The sequence below is a fragment of the Sminthopsis crassicaudata genome, chromosome 2 (assembly GCF_048593235.1).
Source record: "Sminthopsis crassicaudata isolate SCR6 chromosome 2, ASM4859323v1, whole genome shotgun sequence".
In the NCBI taxonomy this organism is placed as follows: Eukaryota; Metazoa; Chordata; class Mammalia; order Dasyuromorphia; family Dasyuridae; genus Sminthopsis; species Sminthopsis crassicaudata.
In genome coordinates, this window is record NC_133618.1 from 436979026 (window position 1) to 437003049 (window position 24024).

At 43.2% G+C, this 24024-nt stretch overlaps 1 protein-coding gene and 1 long non-coding RNA gene across 5 annotated transcripts; one reads left to right on the plus strand and one right to left on the minus strand.

The window, feature by feature from the left end:
* Nucleotides 1–3437: 3437 nt before the first annotated feature.
* Nucleotides 3438–16342, minus strand: SQSTM1 (sequestosome 1). 4 transcript variants are annotated; one of them, XM_074292360.1, is made up of 8 exons: nucleotides 15813–16342; nucleotides 11285–11380; nucleotides 9324–9556; nucleotides 8970–9135; nucleotides 8675–8758; nucleotides 4806–5038; nucleotides 4474–4555; nucleotides 3438–4101 (listed from the first exon to the last, which is right to left on the minus strand). In XM_074292360.1, exons 1-8 carry the CDS (start codon nucleotides 15985–15987, stop codon nucleotides 3941–3943), a joined length of 1230 nt encoding a protein of 409 aa, XP_074148461.1. In that variant the 5' UTR covers nucleotides 15988–16342; the 3' UTR covers nucleotides 3438–3940. The 4 variants fall into 4 exon arrangements, with proteins under 4 accessions (XP_074148461.1, XP_074148458.1, XP_074148462.1 ...); XM_074292357.1 differs by having other exon boundaries at nucleotides 4360–4555; XM_074292361.1 differs by lacking the exon at nucleotides 8675–8758 and having other exon boundaries at nucleotides 15813–16340.
* Nucleotides 16294–18076, plus strand: LOC141557140 (uncharacterized). The gene is made up of 2 exons (XR_012486718.1): nucleotides 16294–16427; nucleotides 16942–18076. It is a non-coding gene; the product is annotated as an uncharacterized LOC141557140 (long non-coding RNA).
* The last annotated feature ends 5948 nt before the right edge of the window (nucleotides 18077–24024 follow it).

The window sequence follows — 24024 nt, forward strand, 5'->3', positions numbered from 1 at the left end:
AGACCAGAGTGGAATAGAAATTCTGAAATACAAACACAAGCAGAGAAACCTAGAAAGTCAAATTGATTTGAAGAACTGGAAGAAGTTATTTGATGATGTATTCTAAAAGAGAGAAGAGAACTGTGTACCTCCAGTCTTAATACTTGTCAGAGATATTAAGGAATATAGACAATATGATCATTTGTTTTCTTGACTGTGAATATTTGTTTAAAAAGGATTTTGTTTTTCTTTTTTCCCTCAGTAGGGAAAAGGTGAAAACAGAGAGTTGATATGAAGGTGGAGGGAAGTAATAAAAATAAATAAAAAATGAATAATGGGTGTTGGAGACATTAAATAAGAAAAACAGTTCTGGGACATAAATTGATTCCTTTCTAAGGGTTTGAATAAAGAAAGAGAAGGGAAATTAAAGGAGAAATACATTAGTGTAGAAATGAGGAAGAAGTAGATGGAACTTGCTATTTTTCATAATAGTGATATATAAGAATATTTCAAAGTACAAACATCAAGAAAAGAGGGAGTGGGCATGAGATGAATGAACATTCACTTTTTCTGAAATGGACAAGGAAAGGCTGAAACCTATAACACACACACATACATTCACACATAGAGAATTTAATACAGAAATTCACCAAACCCAACAGAGAAATAAGCAGGAATAGGGAATAGGACTTAAGAGGAAGGATAATAGCAAGGAAGGAATAGTCACAGACAAACCAAACTATAGGACTAGGAAAGTAGGGGAGGGAACCTAAAGGGTGTCTTAGATTTTTTAGACAATTGCATTCTATGCAATAAACATTCCGTGGCAAATATAATGGAATGTTAATTGAGCTATAAGAAATGAAGGAGATGGCTTCAGAGCATCTTGGTTAATATGAACTGAAGCAAAATGAAAAGAACCAGATGAATAAAAAAGAAAAAGAATAAACAACTGCAAGACTAGAGAAATGTTATATCAACAGCTGACCATTTTTTCCAGAGAATCTCTGATCAAACATTATCCACTTTCTGCCAGAGAGGTCACAGACACAATGTACAAAAAAGACAAACATTTGTGTACTAGGCGACTATGGATTTATTTCACTTGACCATACAGGTTTATTAAAAATGCTTTTTTGTTTCTCTCCAACTATGCTTATTTGTTAAAAATAAAAAGATTTTTTTTCCCTCCTCTTTCTCTCAAAGTTTTTAATTAAAGGAGGGGGGAAAGCTTGTGACAGTGATTTAAAACAAAAGGGAGAGCCATATTTTTTTAAGTATACAGAAGAGGAAAAGATAAAATACTATTAAAATACACACACACACACACACACACACACCGGAGAAAAATAGGAAACCCGTACTTAATCCTGATGGTTTTGAAAGTAATGTGAGTTTGATAATACTTTTTAAAAATCAAATGATGAAATGAGTCAGTTTCACAAAAAAATTCACTTTTTGTATTCAAAATGGAAATGCTTCTTAGGTTCAGAATTTTTAAAAAGACCTAAAGGAAGGCCATCAAATAGAGTCCATTTTTGGTAGGCAGAGAAAATGAGTTATACATGAATGTAATCTTCATTTATTGAAGGAATACCAATTTTGAAGAGATAAAAGAACCACTGAAAAATTGCACTATTTATTTCATTTTGATTCATATATGGGCAAAATTCCTACTTTACTTTTTTTTTTTTTTTAGTTAATTTTATATAGTTTTTTTTGACAGTACATATGCATGAGTAATTTTTTTACATTATCCCTTGTATTCATTTTTCCAAATTTTCTCCTCCTTCCCCTAGATGACAGGCAATCCCATATATATTTAACGTGTTACACTGTATCTTAGAAACCAAATTTCTTGTTGCACGGTAAGAATTGGATTCCAAAGGTATAAGTAACCTGGGTAGTGCAAACATTTTACACTCAATTCCCAGTATTCATTCTCTGGGTGTAGCTGTTTCTGCCCATTATTGATCAACTGAACTGAAAATTCCTATTTTTCTAATCCACAATTTTGTGAACTAGTCTGAGATCAATTTTTTTCATATTAGTGTGGATTTGAAAAATAAAAAAAGCTTTTTTAAGACCTGTCTTTTCTAAGTTTTATGGAAATATTTGGCAAATATGAATATTTTTAAACTAGCATGTTCCAATTTTGAATTTTGTTATTGTTATTCAATCTTGTCTGACTTTTCATGACTCCACTTGGAGTTTTCTTGGCAAAGATACTGGAATGGTTTACCATTTCCTTCTTCAGCTCACTTTATAGGTAAGGAAATTGAGGCAAACAGGATCAAATTGCATAGCAGGGTCACAGCTAAAATGTGTCTGAAGCCAGATTTAAATTCAGGAAAATTAAACTTCCTCACTCAGGAAGCTTGAACCTCTAGCCAAAGTATCACCTGGCTGCCCCTAATTTAGAGTAGCCTCATTTAAACATAATATTGTTTCCTCACTTATTTTTCTTGTTAAAGGGGGAAAAAAGATATATTAATCCTATATGCTATGTTTTTACACACAAGTTTAACAGAAATAATTTATTTAAATTTAGCATTAATCTAACAGCCAAGCATTTTAATGTAGAGGAAGAAAAATTCCTTCTCTCATGTCCTTGGACTTGTCTTAAACTCCAAAGTAATTTGAGGTAATATTTATAGAGGCTGCTAAGTGACACAATGGGCTAGCAAGACCTAGCTGGGGCCCTGAACAAGTCAATTACCCTATGTATGTCTCTCTCCTCATCTGTAAAATGGGATTAGTAATTGTAACTGTCTACGGGGATTGTGAGGATCAAATGAGATAATTGTAAAGCACTTAAGTGCAATACCTGGCACATAGAAAGGACTTATGTAAATATTGACTACTATTGTCATAATAGGAATCTTCAACAAAGAAATATTGAAATCCAGTTTTGGGTTAACAGTCTAGAGAGTCATTACTCAACGTCTTCCTTAACTGCTCCCTTCAAGGATTTCCAAGGTCCCCCCTAGCAATCAATATGCATGTCCTTCCAGAATGGAGAAAGATGGGTCATAGTTCAATTGCTTCATGGTCCAGGAAAGACAAGCACTTCATTAAGAAAAACATTTTGTCCTTGACTTAACCCACATAAGAAGTCTGGAAAAGGCAAGAGAAATATTTCTTAATATTTCCAGAGGAATGGAAAAAATTTTTAATATGCTTCTACATTCTTAGTTGAATTTAACTTTGCTAATCTCATGAATGCCACTGCAAATAACGTGATATATTTTGGTTCAACTTTTCTATTCAAAATTATGTAAGCCCTCTCTACATTGTGTGTTTATAAACATGGTGGGTAATTTTTAACCCACTCTTTAACCTTTTATTCTTCTCTAAAGAGTTCAACTCATTTACATTTACCACTGAAGTTGTTACTTATCTTTCCTTATACCATCATTACTGCTAAATTAGCACCCCCCCCATAGATAAGAACACAGTAAAGGCTGAATGAATGTTTATTGAATGAATGGTGTTGGATATGGCAATTTTTTCCACCAAAGAAAGCAACATCAGTTCTTCACAAGGTTAACTGCAGAATTGGTTACAGAGGTGAAAGATAACACCACTTAATTTTAAGACAACTGACACAAACCAGTTCTCTTACAGAGCTAAGGGAACACTGAAAGAAAAGTTGGCCCTTCACTTCCCCTACCTGACTGCCCTCTCCTCCTCCTTACAAAATTGTTCCTTCACAAAGCAGTGAAGAAGCAAGGCCCGAGGTGAGCCGGTCCCCCTCAATCTATTTCCTGCCTCCCCTTGAAACAATGACCCGACGGTCAGAGGTGGGTGCACTGATGCTCATGATGGCCTAAGCAAAAAGTGAACACAGAACTAAACTTCAAAGATAAGCTTAATTTCCAGAGAAACTGGGACTGACAACAGGTCAGTGTGGTATGGTTACAGGAAAGCAACGAGAATGAGGGAGTTAAGAGCAGGACTCTTAACAGGCATGATGCGGATGCTTGGAGTACTGGATGGCATCGAGAGCAGCCCCGATGTCATACTCCTTGGCCTGCAGGAGCCTGGTGAGCCAGCCGCCCTCATCGGAGAAGCCCATGGACAGCATCTGGGAGAGAGACTCGATCAGGCGTGGATCTGCTTCTACAGAAAACAAGATGGTTACCAAGACTTGGCCTTGGAGGCCCAAACCTGGATGGATATATGCCCGGACTCCCAGGCATGGTCCCGGTCCCACCCTCTCCCAGGGCCTTTAGATACTGGGACTTCCTTTGCAAAAGTCGAAAGAGCAAGGTGCCATCTAGGCAGGGACCACCCCGCCCCGCCTCTGTAGTGCCAAGGCAGCCGCTGGGGGGGGAGATGGAGCCCCAAGACAAACACTCTGAGTTGCTTGAAACTTGCCTGGTGGAAGATGTGGGTATAAAGCAGCTTCCCTGAGCCCCGTGGGCCCTTCTCGGAAATGGCCCAAGCAGTGGGGACCATCTGTTTTTGGCATGTGTAGGGACTGAAGTTCACCTGTGGAAGGATCCACTTCTTTGGAAGACAAATGAGTCCAGTCATCATCTCCTCCTGAACAGTTACCAGCCTCGGTCTGGTCCTACAGGAGGGAGACTGTTTGACTACAGTGTAAAGCTGGAATGGCCCACACAGAGAGATCCAAGATACTATCAAGAGCCAATAACTCTGTCTCCAGAGTTCCATTGAGACATTCATTCTCACATCTAAAATTCAAGAAGCCTCAGCAGGACAGAAGTGTCTGAATTCATAGACACATGGCCTTTATTAGCAAGGCGGAGGTAGGACAGCCCAGCTGTCCCAGACCTTGAGGGACCAGGCCCTCCACTCACCTGGGATGAGGATGGGCACTCATCCACTTGCACTGAACACTTCACAGAGACCTTCTGCATCTGCTCGGAGAGGGACATCATCTCCATTTCGGAGTTCTGGGACTTTGCTTGGCTCTGGCTGGACGAGCAGTCGCTTGGATGAGGGCTACTCTTCTCACTGCAAGACTGAGAGCAGGACGGAGCCACCTTGGTCCTTTTCCCTCCATGCTCTACATCAATGTCAACATCAATACCTTAAAAAGAGCAAGGAACATCAGGAAGAAGCTTAGGGCAGCCATAATGCAAATGAAAACCACTTGGGATTAACTGTAGTGAACCTTCTTAATTCTTGAGAACAGCTATTTCCAGAGAACAGAGATCCAAAGGAATTTACTATTCATTCATTAAAGAATTTATTAGCTCATGTATCAAACACCTGGTTCTGAGCTGGGGGCACCAAGATGGCAGAGTGGATAGAGCACTAAGCCTAGAGCCAAGAAGACTCATCTTTCCTGAGTTTAAATGTGGGTTGTCCTGGCCAAGTCACTTAACCCTGTCTGTTTGCCTCAGATTCAACTGTAAAATGAACTGGAGAAGGAAACATTCCTATTATCTTTGCCAAGAAAACCTCAAATAGGATCAAGGAGAAGAAGCCAGACACAATCCAATAGCTCAACAACTGGGATAGGCCTTGGGGGGAGGGGAGGAGAGAGAATCAGAATCAATCTTTTTTCCTTGGAGCTACAAAAGGAACATGAACATCCCTTCACTCAGGTGGAGGAAGAATAAGGGAGAAGAATGCTGCAAACACTACAAGGCTAGTCACTTTCTTATCTTAAATATTTCTGTTACACAGGATAGCTCCAGAAAGACTTGGCTCTTTAACAATACAGTGATCCAAGACATTGCAATGGACTTGGGATAGAAAATGACATTCCAGAGACAACCATGAAAACTGAATTCAGATTGAAGCATACTATGTTTTGGTTGGTGGCTTTTTTCGTGTAGCTTCTCTTTTGCTCTGACTTTTCTTTCAAAACACGACCAATATAAAAACATACTTAAAATGATTATACAGGTATAATGTATACTAGACTATAAGGGAGGTAAAAATTTTTTTAACTCAATGCTGCAAACTATCTTTACATATAATTGAAAGAAAAACACAAAACATTACTGAAATTAAAAAGCAACAAAAGAGGGGCTGATGTTGGTAGTTAGGGAGAGTGCATCAAGAAGACATTATTTAAAATTGGAATAAAAACACCAGAAATCATTAAAAGCACTATTAAGGCAAACATGTGACTTACTACTCTCCATGTTTTAATGAAGAAAAACAAATTAGGAAATTTTCCAGGAAAATAAATTTCCAGGCAAAATAAAAGCCAGTGTGTAGGCTTTTACAAGGGTCAAATTCTTCCTCCAGGTCTATGGCAAAGTAATCTATGCCATCTTCTCATCTTTCAAGTGAACTCCAAAATCAACAAAACCGATTACTTGGCATTAAACCCACTGGGTCCTAAGCTCCACTTCCAGTGATAATGTCTAGTTTCTTCACCCAGGAGCTTTCAATACTGAGATCGTAGATCTAATTATTTTCTCTTCCTACTATGTGCTAGGACAGCAAGGGGTACAGTGGACAAGAAACTACCTATGCCCTGTGATGCTGAGCATCTGACCTTGTTTACCTCAGTTTCCTTATCTGTAAGGAGCTGGGGAGAGAGAAGGCTATGGCAAACCACTCGGCCAAGAAAAAGCCCAAATTGGGGCACAACTGCTCTCTCTGGATGCAGACAGTTCTCTCCATCACAAGTATGTTGGAATTAGCCTGAATCCCCTCATTGTTGGAAAAGGGCCAAGTCTATCAGAGCTAATCATCGCATAATTTTGTTTCTATAAGATGTTCTTCTGGTTCTACTCCATTTAGCATCAGTTCATGTATCTCCAAGTCTGATTTCTGAAATTAACCTGATCATTTCTTACAGAATACCATTCATATATCATAACTTTTTCAGTCATTCTCTCTGATAAGCATCCACTCATTTTCCAATTCCTTGCTATTACAAAAAAGGCTGCTACAGACATTTTTGTACATGTGGGTCCTTTACTCTTTTTGATTCTTTGGGATACAGGTCCAGTAGAGACATTGTTGGATAGAGTTCTCCAGAATGGCTGGATCAGTTCACCATCCAATAATACATTAGTTTTTTCCCATACCTCCCCCCCCCCCAGTATTTATTATCTTTTCCTGTCACCTTAGTCAATCTTCAGTGTGAAATAGTATGAGTTGCATTTCTCAATAATGACTTAGTGAGTTTTTTCATACTAGAAATGGCTTCAATTTTTTCATTTGAAAATTGTTCATATTCTGACCATTGAGGAATGGCTTTTATTCTTTTAAATGAGTCAATTCTTCATATATTTTAGAAATGATGCTTTTATCAAAAATATTTTCCCCCTCAGCTTTCTGCATCCCTTCTAATCTTTACTGCTTAGGTTTTGTTTGCACATGAGTTTGTTTGGTTTTTTTCCAGCTTTCCCAGAATTTGCAGCAGCAAAATTTGTCAAGAATGCGATTCTTATCTTAGAAGCTGGAGTCTTTGGGTTTAACACTAGCTTAACAGTCATTAATTGTGTCTTGTGAAATTAGCCTATTCCACAGTTTCTTAGCCAGTACCATATGGTTTTGATGACCACTACTTATATTTTTTTCCCCTGAGGCTAGGGTTAAGTGACTTGCCCAGGGTCACACAGCTAGGAAGTGTCAAGTGTCTGAGACCAAATTTGAACTCGGGTCCTCCTGAATTCAAGGCTGGTGCTCTATCCACTGCACCACCTAGCTGCCCCCGCTACTTATATTTAGATGGGGTACAGCTAGGACAATTTCCTTTGCTCACCCTCTCCACACACTATAATTCTTGGCCTTGTTATTTTTTTTTTTCTACCTCCATGAAGGTAATTTCAGGGTAGTCTGGTGTGGCACTGTATAAGTAGAATTCGAGCTTGGCCTACCCACGAGCACTTAAAATTCTTGCAATTGTTTAGATATAACTTTATTTATGTGAAAGTGTTGGCGGTTAGACGCCCCCCCCCCCAATTATTTTACATTATATAGTTATTGGGATTTCTTTCTTGCTCTTGGACTTAGTGGATAACATAAATATGCAGATGATGATTCATGTGGATTAACTTTATATCCTGCAATTTAATTTTTTTCTAATAATTTGTAAACAATAGATAGAAGGCTCCTACAAAAAGTTATTGCCCATGGCTATCCAACACTTTTTTTCCAGGAAAAAGCACCTCTCCACATGAATCTGCATGCCTTCATGAGAGCCAAGTAACCAAACTGTTTCTTGTTAGCCAGGAAATTTAAGTGCTGTAACCAATGCCCATCTATAGGAATTATTAACTAAGGGAACTTCTAGCTTTATGTCCTTGCTCCTTTTAATCGATTTTGATTTAATTGGCATATTATCTCATTTGATTCTTACAGCAACCCTGGGAGGTAGATATTCCTATTGTCTGACTATTAACATGAATTTTAAAACTACAATTACATTTATTTTAAATTTTGCAAGCTCAATTTGTTTGGTTTTCCTTTTTGATCTGATTTTTCTATGCAGCATAATTGTGGAAATGTGTAGATATATAGAATTTGCACATCTTTAACAATATGCATTACTTGCCATGTAAGGGAAGAAATCTGGAACACAAGGCTTTTGCAAGGGTAAATTAAAAAATAAAAAATTTATGTATACATGTTTTGAAAATAAATTTTAACAATTTAGATTTAATAATTTTAGATTTTTTTTTTTTTTTGCAAACTGCCTCAACTCCTTTTTAGAAGTTACAGATAAAAATCCCAAATAATTTAAAATAACACTTACCCAGAGGGCCAAGAGCAGCAGCCACACTTTCACCTACATTATGCAGGAAGGTGACATTGGGATCCTGTTGTGAACTAGTACTAGCTGAAGCATTTAAAAACAAAAAACAGAAAAAGCCAATGAGGAAAAATGTGTGTGTTCAGTTCTAGTTCCAGAAGATGACGAACTGGGCCAAATCCTTTCTCTTCCCTTGATAAACAGTAATTTACCTCCTTTGCCAAAGGCTTGCAGATCCCAGGTACATCAAGAATTATGACAATTCCAATAAGAAAGCAAGAACCCAAACCCATCTGACCTTGTTCTGCTCTTGAGATGCAGGGAGTAGAGCAAGATTGTTGTGCCTGTGGAGCATTCTGATTCACGGACTGAGAAGAAACAAATCCCCAGCCTGGCATCCATCCAAAAGGGGGAATACTCCCTCCTTGTCTCACCTTCTGAAACCATCGTCGGCGGGAAACCCACTGAAAAAAATCAGTCCCAGAGATTAGAGACGTACATGTACCAACCGGGTCTTCCTCCAACCCAGTGGGGTGCACTATTTTGAAAATAGTACCCTGCTGGCACCTGCCCCCCAATTCAAAATTAACTTTGCCTCGAATACACTTGTATCCCCTGAGAAACTCCTGAGCCCCTTTCTCCCCTCTCTCACCTCAGGCTGGTAGGCAGTGATGGGATTTTGGAAGATCACCATGTTGTGCTCTTTGTGAAGCCCTTTGCTCTCACAGCTGCTGCAGAGGTCGTAGTCGGGGCAGATGGTGCACTTGAAGCGGTTCCCCACCACCGGCCCATTGCAGCCGTCACAGATCACATTGGGATGCACCACGGTGCTGGGAGCCTCCTGGGCAGAGGAGGGACGATGCTCCCGCTTACATTCTTTCTTCTCTACAAGGACAAGTGAGATTTCAGCTTGCCCCCCGGCTCCAGCAGCAGAGCATGGCTGCAAAGGCCAACTTAAATCACTTAATAGGATGATACAAGGGATGAGAAGAGAAGCAAAGCAAGGAAAGAGCTACACAAAAACAGATGCAGAGTGAAGCAAGCAGGAACAGCACTCAATCTGCCCAAGAAACCACACATAGAAAGAACCAACCACTGAGTCAAATGCTGACCCCAGCAGAGTTCCCTCCCCTCTTGGCCAAGGCTGGGGCAGGGGTCATGGTGGTGGAATACTGTATATGCTGTCAGAACTGGCTGAAGCTGCTGAATGCTTTGGGAAACTTTGTGTACAAGGGATACCCCCCCCCAAAAAAAAAGGTTAACAGCTAAAGATACTAAAAGTTTTTAAAATCATTTTAAACTGTCAGAAAGTGCTCACTATTCATGCTTCACTCAGAACCCTCTCTCAGTGTTTCATTCTTATCAGACTAACCCTAGAATTCAATTACAGGACTCCCTGTAATTGAAGGACTGTTTTCCCAAAAAGCCACCTCTCCTCTCCCCTCCTTTCCTTTTAACCCCTCCGGACTTGTTCCAGGACTCCTGGGGCAGAGTCTGTGTCTTAGTGAGCTTGGCAACTGGCTTTATTCAAAACCCAAGGGTGCCTCATTAATGCGATGGCCACAAACCAGATGTCTGAGTTTATTTTATTTTATTTTTTTAAAGAGAGACCTAGAATATGTAACCTCAGCCTTTAAGTCTCTCTGGGAGGGGCTGCTACGTGACGCAGTGGATAGAGCACCAGCCCTGAATTCAGGAGGACCTTCGATTCAAATTCCAGTGGAAAAGACTTTCTGACGCAGAAATAACTGTGAGTAACAAGGAAACTTTTTAAAAAGATTAAGCGAGTGTTCTAATAGACAAATAAGGAACTTAACTTGTTAAGGGCTAAACCAGCAATCTCTTATAGCTGAAATGGGGCAGATGTTAGCTAAAGACAATCCCTCGACCTCAGCCGACTCAACCCAGAGGCAGCCTCAGCTCCAACCCCATTCAGGAGTGGTACTATACAGAGTATAATTAAGATAATTGAGGAGCAGAGTTTACTTGGAACCTGGGTACAGATTGATAAACTCTTGGCTGCATTAAGACGCACATCCCCTTGGTTCTTAGAGGAAGAAAAGATAGATGTAGATAAATGGAAGCTAGTGGGATTTAAAATTAAAGAATTTCACGCAAAAAATCAAATCAAGTTCAAATCTGGTCTCAGACACTTAACACTTCCTAACTGTGTGACCCTGGGAAAGTCACTTAACCCCAGCCTCAGGGGGGAAGGAAAAAAAAAAGTCTCTCTGGGAAAAACAAGCACACAAGGAAGAAAAACAGAGCACTACATTCCTCAAAGCAGCAAGCAGAGTGGCACTGGCTTTGTAATCACAACTGGCACTTGACATATTGACATTATATATATACATATATACATACACACACATCATATGTGTGTCGATTCCAACTCCTCTGGGCCAATCCTCAGAGGTTCTCTTCTAGAGAGCTTTAAAAAGGCTGCAAAGAGCTTTTCTCACAAGCACCTTCAATGTCATCTGTTGCAAGTAGTTTAGCCCCATTTTACAAATGAATAAACTAGACAGGAAAAAAAAGATTCCAACCCAAGACTCTCCCCATTCTAAGCCCAGCCTGTAAGAAATTAGAACCCTGCTTTAACCCCATTCTCACCTTTTATGTAGATCCGAAAGAGGCCTTCTTTAACGTAGCACATACCCATGCACAGCTCCTCATCGCTGGAGAAGGCAATCAGGTCCCTATCTTCATCTAGATTTTAAAATAAAAATGAAATGAAATGTTCAAATCAATTGAGCTATTGGCATAAGGCTTCCCATTTTCTGCCTCCTGACACAAAGCTCTCTCCTCCAGACTGTATGTACCACCCATTAACCCCAGCTACCCACATGACCCTAATCCAGGTTGGAGTTTTTGGTCATTTGTGTCTAACGGGAAAAACTCCTGCCTTAGAGGCTAACGCGCAGACCAACTTAAAACAGGGTCAGGACTAAAGAGGGCCACAGTGCTCACTTCTGTTTACAAAGATGGGTTCTCCATCCTTCACCTAGCTTGAGCCTTTGCAGTGACTCCATGAGGCAGGCAGTAGAAGTATCACTGACCTCATGTTACCCATGGGGAGGGTCTGATGTTCTGCCAACTTGGCCCGACTTATGTAAAGGTCAGACAAGGAGTGACTGAAGGAGTCAAAAATCAAACACATGCATTTTGACACACCTCTGCTTTTCTGTGGGTGTCCCGTGTTTGGTGGCGACTGGGCAAAAGGACAATAGGCAATGGGAGTTGGGTTGACTTGACTCAGTGCACTGTAGACTGGGACAGAATTCCTAGTGGTGGTAGCTGCCAGTCATTAAATCACTAAGTTTAAAAAATGAATTTACTGAATTTCTTATAATTTCTAGAACCTAAATTTCTAGGAAAAGGAATCACCAGCCTCTGATCAACTGAAAAGGCTGTCACCTCTGACTTCTTTAAAAAACAAAAAACAAAAACAAAAAAAAAACCAGAGTGGGCCAAATCAAAGAGGCACCAAAAAAAATAATAAATTCACTTGGAAAAATTCCTCAGAAAGCAGAATTGGACAAATAAGAGCTAATGATTTCATGAGACTCCAAAAACATTCTTTTTCACAGCCTAATGAGAAAGTTTTTGAGTTATAAGTATAATCTCCACATGAAGAACTATAATATAGCATTCAAACTGTTTTTCAATTGTTTTTTAGCCATTCAACACTCTCTTTGGCAGAGATACTGAAATGTTGTTAACCCCATTTTACTGATGAGAAAACTGAGGCAAAAGGGTTCACAACAGCAATTATCCTCTTAGGGTTACTCTGAGGATCAAATGAGGTTATTTGAAGTACTTAGGCCTGGGCTTGGGGTTGTTTCCTTTCCTTTTCAGGTCCTTGCCACCAAAAGGGTCTCCATGCTGCCGCCACTCCCTATCTGAGGGGAATCAGGGGAGAACAACCCATCCCCAAGCAAGGCTTTTATTAAGTGCCAGAGAAGCAAGAGGCCAAAGGCAGTATGCCCTCAGCTTACTTCTAGATCTCCCTGCCCCTAGGCTCTCTCCCTTCCCAAAAAGTCCAACGCCCACAGGACTAAAACACCAACTTCTCTAGTGATTAGGGGCAATGTGCTACAGTGGAAATGGAACTAACTCTGATTCCTTTTGTACCACCCAAGTAAAAAATGAGGCTTAGATTAGAGGGTATGTCATGTCATGGGTCCTTTTGGAGCTCATAAAAAAAATCATGATACCCAACCCACTTCCCTACACAGTGCTACAAATAATTTCTACCTCCTATAGAATCTAAGACCTTAAAACTGGGAATCTTCAAAAAGGCCATTCAATGTACACTTGACATATATTGGATTACTTGAGAATAAGGAGAAGGGTGAAAAGAGGAAGAAAAACTTGGGACACAAAAGTTTTTCAAGGCAACATTGAAAACTATGCATATTTTGAAAATGATGGGGGAAGGGGAAGGAAGGCCAGTCAACAAATAAATAAATAACAAATAAATATCTGGGCATTTATATAAAGGTCCAAACCTCACACAGTATACAAAGTAGAGGCAAGGCACAAACCAAGGACAATTGAAGATAGAACTTTGGAGTAAGGAAAATAATAACTAGCGCAAAATGTATGTAGAGTTATAAACAGTTCTTGAAAGTAGGTGCTATTGGGGGCAGCTAGGTGGCGCAGTGGATAGAGCACCAGCCTTGTAGTCAGGAGGATCAAGTTCAAATCTGTCTCAGACACTTAGCACTTCCTGGCTGTGTGACCCTGGGGAGTCATTTAACCCCAGCCTCAGGAAAAAAAAAAAAAGAAAATGGTGCTATTTTGCATGTGAAAAAACTGAGGCAACCAGGTAGTCAGCATCACAAAGCCAATAGATAAGGCCAAATTTTAATTAGAATTTTAAATTCTATCCACTAATTGACTAAGGGAATCCTAGACTATATTGGTGCCTTTTTCTATACTTCCTCTCTTCTCCACCCCTCATAATCTGGATTCCAACCTTATCCTTTTATTACTCTGCCCTCTCTATGTCCATGAAAATTACTTAAGATCTTAGCTGCCAAATCCAATGGGCCTTTTTTCTATCCTCATTTTTCTGAACCTGTCTCTTAATAGTACTTTATTTTCCTGAACATATAGTTTCTCAACATTTGATTTGATTTTTTTTATTAAAGCTTATTTTCAGAACATGCACAGATAATTTTTCAACATAGACCCTTGCATAGCTTTTTTTATTAAAAATTTTATTTCCGGGGCAGGTGCGTGGCGCAGTGGACAGAGCACCAGCCCTGAATTCAGGAGTTCGAATCTGGTCTCAGACACTTAACACTTCCTGGCTGTGTGACCCTGGGCAAGTCACTTAACCCCAGACTCAGGGGAAAAAAAATATTTATTTCCAAAAGATATGCCAGTAGTAGAACCTTATGTTGCAATTTTTCCCCTTCCCCTAGAGGGCAAGTAATACAACGTAAGTTCAATATATGTTAAACATATGCAATTCTATGCGTACTTCCAGATATCAAAGTGAACAAGAAAAATCAGATCAAAAAAAGGAAAAAATGAGAAAAAGGTGGAAAAGATTCTTCAACCTGCCAGTTCCTATCTCCAATTGCCAGACACCTAGATTGAACTTTTCCTTAGACCCTGCCCCATCTACCCTTTTACTGTGTGTGGAGGGCAACATCATCTTCTAGATTATCCTTGACTTCTCACCATCTCTCACCCCCTCCTTAAAAAAAAAAAAAAAAAAAAAAAAAAAAAAGGGGGGGGTGCTGTTTCACCTTCACAACATTTCTCCTCCTGACACTCCCTCACTTCATTAGTCCGCCAGCTTCCAGCCTCAGCTCCTTTCAATCTGTTCTCCATTCAGCCTCCCCCTAGGGGCTCCCAGTTGCCTCCGGGACCACAATCCGCCCACTTCTGCAGTCTCCTTACACCTTCTGGCCCGGATATTCCTCCTTCAGGGGTTCCACTAATTCCTACACTCAGACCTGCCCGCCTTCTCCTGGAAGCCTTCCCAAAATCCCCTCAATGCTGGTCCCCAGTCATTCTGAATACAGCACGCTTTATACATATATATTTATTCGCACGTTAGACTAGGCAGGAAGTGGCCTTTCCGTACCCACGAAGCTTAGGCGCTTAATACAGATTTACCCCGGCCTTGTTAAACCCCTGTTCTCCCAACCTCCAGGGAGAGCAGGCCACCCGTAATCCACAGGATTCAGCCACAAGGAATCAAGTTGTTTAGAGTCAAGAGGTCACGGGCTCTGGAAACTTCTGCCAAGGGGTAAGTTGAGGGTGTAAGGGGGCAGGGCTTCCCTCAGCACGTGCAGGAGAGGGAAAGGAGGCACGTGGCCAGGCAGGCCTTAACGGGTTCCCGCTCTAAGGCGAGGCAGGGGCAGCAGAGGGCCAGGAAGCCGGGCTACAGCAGTAATAAAAGCGAGAGTTAACATTTACATTGCGTTCCCTAGGTGCCAAGCACTTTACATTTTTTCCTCTGATCCTCGTAACCACGAGGGCCTACGATAACTCCATTTTACAGACGAGCAAACTGAGGCACACATCGGTTAAAGGACAGGCTTGAGGCACGCTACCAAGCTTCTGAGGCCGGATTTGAACTTCTCTCCACATCCCATAATTTTCTTCCTGAAAACACGTTATCTTTGCGTCTCTGTGCGTTGTTTCAGAAATTATGTAACATGCTGCTCATGGGTAATTACACTAATAGTGACAAATATATAATCACACATACACACAAAATTTCTCCCCCCCCCCCCTCGCCCCCCGCAAATTCCTAGGAGGTGTGGGGGCCGTTCAGCGCCCAGAGTCCTGCACAAAGGAGGACGGCTTTAAGGAGGAGGCAGCCACGGCCAGGGCCGGCACGCGGGGAAACTGAGGCCTTGGCCGGGCCCGGGCCCCGCAGTTCGGGCTGCGTCACTGCACACGGGCCCGGTTACGTAAGCCCGGCTGAGTCTGGCCCGGTGCCAGGTAAACAAGCCGCAGGGTCGGATCCGGTCACGTCCGGTCCGGGCTCCGGCCCCTCCTCCGGCCCCCGCGGGCAGCCGAGCATCCCCCCCCCCGCCCCCTCCGCGGCACAGCCCGTCCTCCGGGCCCGCGCCCCCCCCCCCCCCCCCCCCGCGCCCCGGCCCGGCCGCCTCACCTCGGTAGTACGCCTGGAAGCCCCCAGGCCGCAGCGCCGGGAACACTTGGGCCACGCGTTGGAGCAGCAGGTCGCAGCCCCCCGGGCCGTCGGGCAGCTCCAGTATGAAGCGGCGGATCTCCCGGGCCGCCTCCTCTTTGCCCATCAGGTAGGCTTTCACGGTCAGCCGCTCCATCGTCAGCGCCGGCGACGTGCTGCTCTAGACGGAGAGGCCGGGCAGAGACTCGCACTCGAACTGGGGACCTACACCCGGGCGGGCCGCGGCACGGAGACAGCTAGAGGACGCGAGCGGTACCGAGGGTGAAGGGAGATCTGCTCTGGCGTTGGGCGTCCCAGCTCCAGGTCTTATAGTCGATGGCAAAGTCCCCGCCCAAGTGGGGCGGAGCCGGGAGCGAAGATTACTCGCGCCCCCCCTCCGCCCCTCCACAGCCGCCCCAGGCCCGCCCCTCTGGTTCGCGTCGCCTAACCCCCTTCCCCAACCCCCTCCTCCCGGCGCGCACCCTCACCGAGGAACGCACGAAGTGAATCACGCATCCTCCGGAGAGATAGACGTGGGAGGGGGAGGGGAGGCGGGCCTGGAGGCGCGGCCCAGTCCCCCGGGAAATGCTACCCCAGGTGGGCGAAGTGAGCTTTGGGGAAGACGGGAATCGCCCCGGGGTCGCTGTGTCCCTCGGAAGGGGTTGGGAGGGAGGCGGGGGGCACAGCTGTCGCAGGGGCCGTGGGGGTCTCCCTTTGCCCCTGAGAAGGTACTAGAGGATTCTAGGATGTGTTTGGGAGGGGATGTCCCTTGTCCTGGGGGAGAAATCAGCGAGGGTCGTTTTGCCCCAGAAAAAGGAGCGGAAAGTTCCAGACGGTGAGGTTGATTGGGGGATGGGGGTGCCTATGGGGACCCTGTTTTACTAGGGCTTTGAAGAAGCGGGAGGGGGAAGATGAGGGTCGTGTTCTAGGAGGTTTCGCGGAGTGGGGGAGGGGGACGAGGAGTGTTCTCTGTACCCGCAGGGAAATAATTGGGAATTGCCCTTTAAACTTTCCGAATTGTTTGGGCCCCGGCACTTCCGGAAGAGCCTGTTGTTTGGGGGGGGGGGGAGACACGAGAAAGCTGCGTCTCCTTGCCCTCCCCATCCCCTAGCATGCAGCAAGATGAGGTCAGCGCCCGAGAAGACTCGCAGGTGTGTGAAGGCCCCAGCACCCGCTTCACCGCTCGGAGGCCGAGGGACTTCCCCGCAGCACTGGCATGACTCGGCATGACTCAGCAGCGGCCACCTGGGCCAGACTCACTCTTAGGCCTTCGGCTCCCAGGACTTTCCCTCAGCTCCCCCGGAGCAGCTCGTGCCTCAGAGTGACCCTGTTGCTCGCTAAGGCAGGCCGAGGCCTCCAGCCCTAACTGGCGGTTAAGGAAAGCCGAGCCCCGGGGCCAGGCCCAGCTCGGGGACTGAGGGGCTCCCAAGGTGGGCCGGGAGCTGTTGTGGCTCATTGTGAAGTCTGGAAATTCTTCCATTTTCCTCCAGCTTCAAAAGCCACTTGACCAAGCATAATGTAAATTATAACGGCAAAGTATAAATTATAAGATTTATACATTGCATTATTATCTTAATTTATATACATTATACATAAATATAAAATATATATACATTTGCAAAATGTTTTGTATCAATGCCTATCACATAGTTGATTGATTGATTTCTTCTTCCCCTAGGGCCCATCCCCTGTGCCAAGTCATTGTCTCCTGAGGCCCACGGGACAGCCTGGGTTCTTTACATCTTTCTCCAGGGGGAGGCCCAGTACTAGAGTCGAACCTTTCCATTCTTTGTTATTAGAATTTCTTTTAAGCAATTGAATTTTCTTAGCAAAGGATACTGGAGTAGTTTGCTATTTCCTTCTCCATCTCATAAATGAGGGTAAAGTGATGCTCAGGGTCACGAAGCCTCATCTGAGGCTAGATTTGAACTTGGGCCTGCCTTACTTCAAGCAGATTCTCTATGGACTGTGCCAGTTAGTTGACCTCCACAATTCTTGGTCTCCTTCACAACTTATCTCAGGAGATAACAATCCACATGAAACCTCTCCCAGCTCCACCAGTTTCTTGTGCCTTCTCAAAATTTACATTGTATTAATTTTGTATGTACACACTACCACCTCCACCCCCACCTTCCCATAGATTGTAAACTCCTGGAGAGCAGGGACTTTTTGTTTTTGTATCCCTAATGCATGGCACAATCTCAGAGCAATAATAAACCCTTAATAAATGCCTTTTGGTTGATTGGCTTGGGGCTTCCAATGATTATGTTGATTAAAACATGTTACTATCTCAATCACTGAGCCAAGAAGGAAGGGTTTGATTAACATTGTCAATGAGACAGACTTGTTTCACTTCAGTCCAAAGGACAATTGGATCATGGGCTCATTTCTATGATTCTTGGTCACTGGGAGTCCTCCTTAGGATTTTGTCAGGTGATAAAACAGACAGCGGCTCAAAGCCTGACACTTCTTAGCTGTGTTGCCCTGTACAAGTCACTTAACCTCTGTTTCAATTTCCTCCACTTTAAAAAATAGATTAATAAAAGTTGCTACTTCTCCAAAGTTTAGTGAGATATTTAGTTTTGTTTTTGTTTGTTTGCTTTATCTTTATGTCTTTAATTTATCATAATAGCTTTTTGTTTTTCAAAATACATGGAAAAGAGAGTTTTCAGCATTAGCCCCTTGCAAAACCTTGTGTTCCAAATTTTTCTTCTTTCTCATCTTCCCCTTCCTCTAAAGATCAAGTAATCCAACATAGGTTAAACATGTGCAATTTTCCTAAACTTGCTTCTATATTTGTCATGCTGCACAAAAAAAAAAAAATCACATCAAAAGGGAAAAATGAGAAAGGAAAAATATGTATATATTACCAAAAACAAAAAAAAGTGAAAACACAATGCTGTGATCCAGATTCAGTCTTCATAGTTCTCTCTCCAAATGCAAATGGCTCTTTCTATCACAAATCCATTGGAATTGCCTTGAATCACCTTAGTGCTGAGAAGAGCCAAGTCTATCACATATTGTTGTGACTCATTTAGCATAGGTTCATATAAGTCTTTTCAATCTTTTCTTATAGAATAAGAATATTCCATCATACAAAACATAAAAAAAAATGTAGCATTCTTAACTTTCAATCAATTAGACTTCATGATAGTTCTCTTAGGACTAACCAACATTCATATACCATAACTTATTCAGCCATTTCGAAGTTGTGTATCCACTCAATTTCCAACTCCTTGCCATCAACAAAAAGCTGCTACAAACATTTTTGCACATGTGGGTCCTTTTCCCTCTTATGATCTTTTTGGGATACAGACCCAGTTCAGACACTAATGGATCAAAGGGTTTGCACAATCTGATAGCCCTTTGGGCAAAGTTCCAAAATGCTTTCCAGAATGAGATATTTGTAAATCACAGTGCCTGGGACTTGGTACACACTCTAAATTCTTATTCCCTTCCCTGTGAGCTATCTTCTTCCTTCCTTCTAGTCCTCCCCTCAGGAAGCTTATCAAATAGTGCATTTTAGATAAGATATTAAACCCCCATCTCTCCTACTCAGTGAACCCCAGTAGCTTTCTGTTACTTCTGGATTGAAGTATAAACTCCTCCATTTATATCTTAAAACCCTTCACACCCTGGATGTATCTTTCCAGATTCACAGCACATTAACTCCCCTTCCCACCTACTGTGATCAACCAAACTGGCCTTTGCTCCATTTCCCATCTCCTCACTTTTTGCCAGGCGGTGTCCCATGGCTAGTGTCCTCCCTCCTCATTTCTGCCTCGTGGAGCTTCTGCTTTCCTTAGAAGCCCAGCTTAAATGCTGGCCAGCGCCTCTTGGAAGAAGCCTTTCCTGATCTCTGAAATGATTTCCTACATACTTTTGTCTGTATTTGAACCTCAGCATATCTTCCTGAAGGCAGGCTTTTCAGTTTTGTCTTAGTCTCCTGGGCACCTAGCACAGTGCCTGGCACTTAGTGGAGATTTAATACATAGATGTTCATTGATTACTAAAGAGTTTGCCATACCTCATCTTACTTGATCCTCCTAACAACTCTATCAGGTAGGCAGTACTTTTTCTTTATTTTATTGATGAAGAAACAGGCTCAGAAGAAAGGGAACAGAAAGGAGATGGTGACAAGAAGTCCACCATCCCCAAGGTGAGCTGGCTACTCAGAAGTAGGGCAGCAGGACTCGAGAACCCTGACACAGTGGAAGGAATTCTGATTGGTGCTGGGGCAGAGAAGTTCTTGAAAGTACCAGAAACTTGGGGATAGAGGGGGATATCCCTACTTTCAATTACTTTGGCCACACACCCCCTGCTTGCACCTTGCCCAACTGGGCCTGGCCCAGCCCCATCCAGTGCTTTCCTCAGGAGGCAGGCAGGATTCCGACCCTGGGCCCTTGGACTGTGGCTAAGGGTGACTCAGTGAGTTTCCACCGGTCTTGTCAGACTGCTCCAGGGCCAGAAGCCAAGGCATTACCCTGCCAGACTCCCAGGACGATGGGGGAATTCAGAGCTGGACAGTACCTTAGAGGTCAGTGGAGTCCAGCCCTCCGGGGAAAGCTTGTGGCCTCCGTCCTCCACCAAGAGCTAGCTGACATTCACAGATGCCAAGTCATAGAAATGGAATTGGAACACGCCTCAAAGGTCATCTAAACCAACCTCATTTTACAGACAAGGAAACAAACGAAAGCCTACAAGGGTTTAGCGACTTCCTATTGAGTGACATTATTTATTGCTATTACTACTGCTATTACCCAGTATCCAACAAGCGGTAAGAGCAGTGCCGGGAATGAAACAGAATCTCCAGATTTGATTCTCTCTTCCCAGTGATCCAAATGGTTCCTTTCACCTTTGGGGCAAGAGCTGCTCTTTACCCATAGGATCTGGTTTAGATTTGGTGGGAGGTGAGAGCTGGGGAAAATGGGTCAGAGTGAGATATCCCATCCCAGGGAGTTCTAAGGCTCAACCTGGAAAAGCTTGGATGGATGAGGAAGCCAGGTAGGCTTTGTCAGATCCAAGAGGCCCGGGGCCAGCTTATATTAGAAGAAGGCCCCTATCTGAAGATCTTTCCTGATGTGTTCTTGAAAACACACACATAGGCACACATATGGGACATATTAGCATTGAAAACATTGATGTTTTCAAGTTGCATTACAAATTTTATTTAATTTGATCTTTACAACACTCTGGGAGGTAGGTGCTATTATTATCCCCATTTAGCTGAAGAAGAAACTGAGGCAAGTCAGAGGTTAAATGACTTGACTGGGGTCACATAGCCAACAAGTATTTCAGGCCTGATTGAGGCTGATTTAGGTCAGGCACTCTATCCACCATGCCAACCTCTCTCAGCCTTCATTTTCTCATTTGTAAAAAAAAAAAATTCCTCCTACTCTGCCTAACTCAGAGCAGAGTTATTGTGAAACACAAATGAAGCTCTTTGCAAACCTTAAAGTGCTTAAGTAAATGCTAGCTATTATTTATAATAATATTGTTAATTATGAATAATGATGAATAATATAGTGCGCTAGGTGACCACTAGACTTGGAGTCAGGAAGGTGTGAGTTCGAATCAGCCCTCAGACACTTGCTGGCTCTGTGCTGAGTCGTTAACCTTCCCTTCCTCATTTTCTTCATTGGTAAAATGGGGATAATAACAGCACCTGCTGCTCTCAGGGTGGTTGTGAGGATCAAATGAGATATTTGTAAAGCATTTAACACAGTACCTGACCCAGAATGGGTGCTTAATAAATGCTTGTTTTTCTCCTTTCCTTTCTCAGAGGGCTAGGGAGAGGATCAAAGGAAAATGCTCTGCAGACATTCAAGTACTGTATAAATATCACTGTCTCTAATTCCTCTAGCTCCAGAATATGATTGGTAAATGTGGCAGGATGGAAATCCCCAGGAAGGGCCTTTGTCCTCCTCCCCTTCCCTGGTCAAGGTCAGGTGGCTGTGAGTCACCAAGTCTCATGAGCTGTGGGTAGTCTCTGGGGCGGGCCTAGGAGGCTGATAACAACTTGGGAGCATGGAGACCAGGGAGCTACTGCAGGAAATCTGTCCTACCCATGGTCCCTATGCACAGTGGCTGACCCCCCTGAGCCGGGGACCTGAGCCTGGCCTGGCTTGGGCTTTCAGCAGAGGCCCCCAGAGGCTGGCTTCTGCCTGGACTTTGTAACGGACCCGGGGAGAGACTGCTGTGCCTCCCAACGTCTTCTCTCCCCTGTGGGAATTTAAACCAAGGCTGAAAGTTGAGCAAGTTCACTAGCGTTAGCCAAGCATCCTCTCTGTGCCAGGCACTGTTCTAAGCACACAGCCCTCCCCAGAACTGAAGATTCCCCGTGAGGTGCGTTAAATCCCACAAGAAAGTGAGCCTTTGGCTTTCATTTAGGAGACTGGGCTTAGAGCCCGTGTTACTGGGATGGTTGCCTCCTCCTTGGGGGTGGATACATGACCCAGGGGAGAATCCAGAGGCTCAGCCTGAAGACTGAGCAAAGCGGGGGTGGGTGGGGGCCTCGGGCTTGGAAGAGAGAATCTGCAGACACCCAAGGCTTGGCCAAACTGGCCAAAACTGGGCAGAGACAGGCCAGGCCTTGTCCCCCTGGCTCTCAGGAGTTGTTCCTGCAGAAGAAGGGTGAGCTCGGCTGGCCCCTGAGAGCCAGAGATACAGACTTCCTGGACTGAGCACTCCGCTGTCTTAGAGTCCGAGGGGAGATATTTTGTGCCCATAAGGAACAGCTGAATAGCCTTTAAAGGACCATCTGGCCAAAGGCCACAGAGTGGAGGCCAAGGGAAACCCTCTGGGCAAAGAGGGCAGCAGTGGGTGGGGGCAGGGCTGGAACACTCCATAAAAATGAAGTTCTGATTCCCTTGGAAATGGAACCAAAATTGTTTCAGACCAAGCACAAGACAGAAGCAGACCAATTTAACCAGCCCTGCCCAGTGTCAGGGAAGGCCAAGGGGAAGGAAGAAGAGGTTCAGGGATATCTCCCTTAGGGATTAGTAAGAAATTAATTTCTAAATCCACTAATTAATTTCTTACACCCAGAGACAGACGTGTGGGAACTGAGGTTATGACATTCTCACTCTTTTTATTGTTGTTTGCTTGCATTTTGTTTTTTCTAATTTTTTTCCTTTTTGATCTGATTTTTCTTGTGCAACAAGATATTTGTATAAATATGTATGCATATATTGGATTTACCATACATTTTTAACATTTAACATATATTGGATTACTTGCCATCTAGGGGAGGGGTTGGGGGGAATGGGGATGGAAATTTGGAACACAAGGTTTTGCAAAGGTAAATGTTGAAAAATTATCCATGCATATATTTTGAAAATAAAGAGCTTTAATTTTTAAAAATGAAAAAATATAATTGATTTTTATTTTTTTAAATATGTGCAAAGATAGTTTTCAACATTCACCTTTGAAAACCTTGTGTTCCAAATTTTTCTTCCTCTCTCCCCATGTTCCCTTTCCCTATTCAGCAAGTAATCCAATATATTAAACGGGCAATTCTTTTAAATACATTCTCACATTTATCATGCTATACAAGAAAATTCAGATCAAAAAATGAGAAAGAAAAGGAAAACAACAACAAAGGTTAAAAATATTATGTTGTGATTGACACTCAGTCCCCACAGTCCTATTTCTGGGTGCAGATGGTATTCTCCTTTACAATTCTATTGGAATTGCCTTCAATCACCTCTTTGTTGAAAAGAGCCTAGACAATCAGAGCTGATCAACACATAATGTTGTACAATGTTCTTTTGGTTCTACTCCTTCCACTTAGCATCAGTTTGAAGAGGAAAACCCAAAACTCTGAAAAATCCTTAAAGGAGAAAACCTCCTTTGACTCTGCCTCAGAGAGGGGACTCCATCCCAAGCACAAACAGTTTCATCTTTGTTATCTGGGTGGGGACTGCTCAGTCCTGAAATTCTTTGAATTCAGTTCAAATTCTAATCCTGGCTGAGACCCAGCTAGGAGCCAATCTGGGACTTCACCCACAAGCCCCCTTCAACTTGTAGCCAAAGTCCCTTATTATAAAAGAGCCAGATTGGAGCCCTCTCTTTGCAGAGGCTCCAAAACATGCCAGCACCACGCCTGGCATCCCAAGGACTCTCTGCCCACTGGAATGTTTCCAGTGTCTTCCTCTCTTTATCCCCATAATAAACCTCTTTTATCAATCTAGGT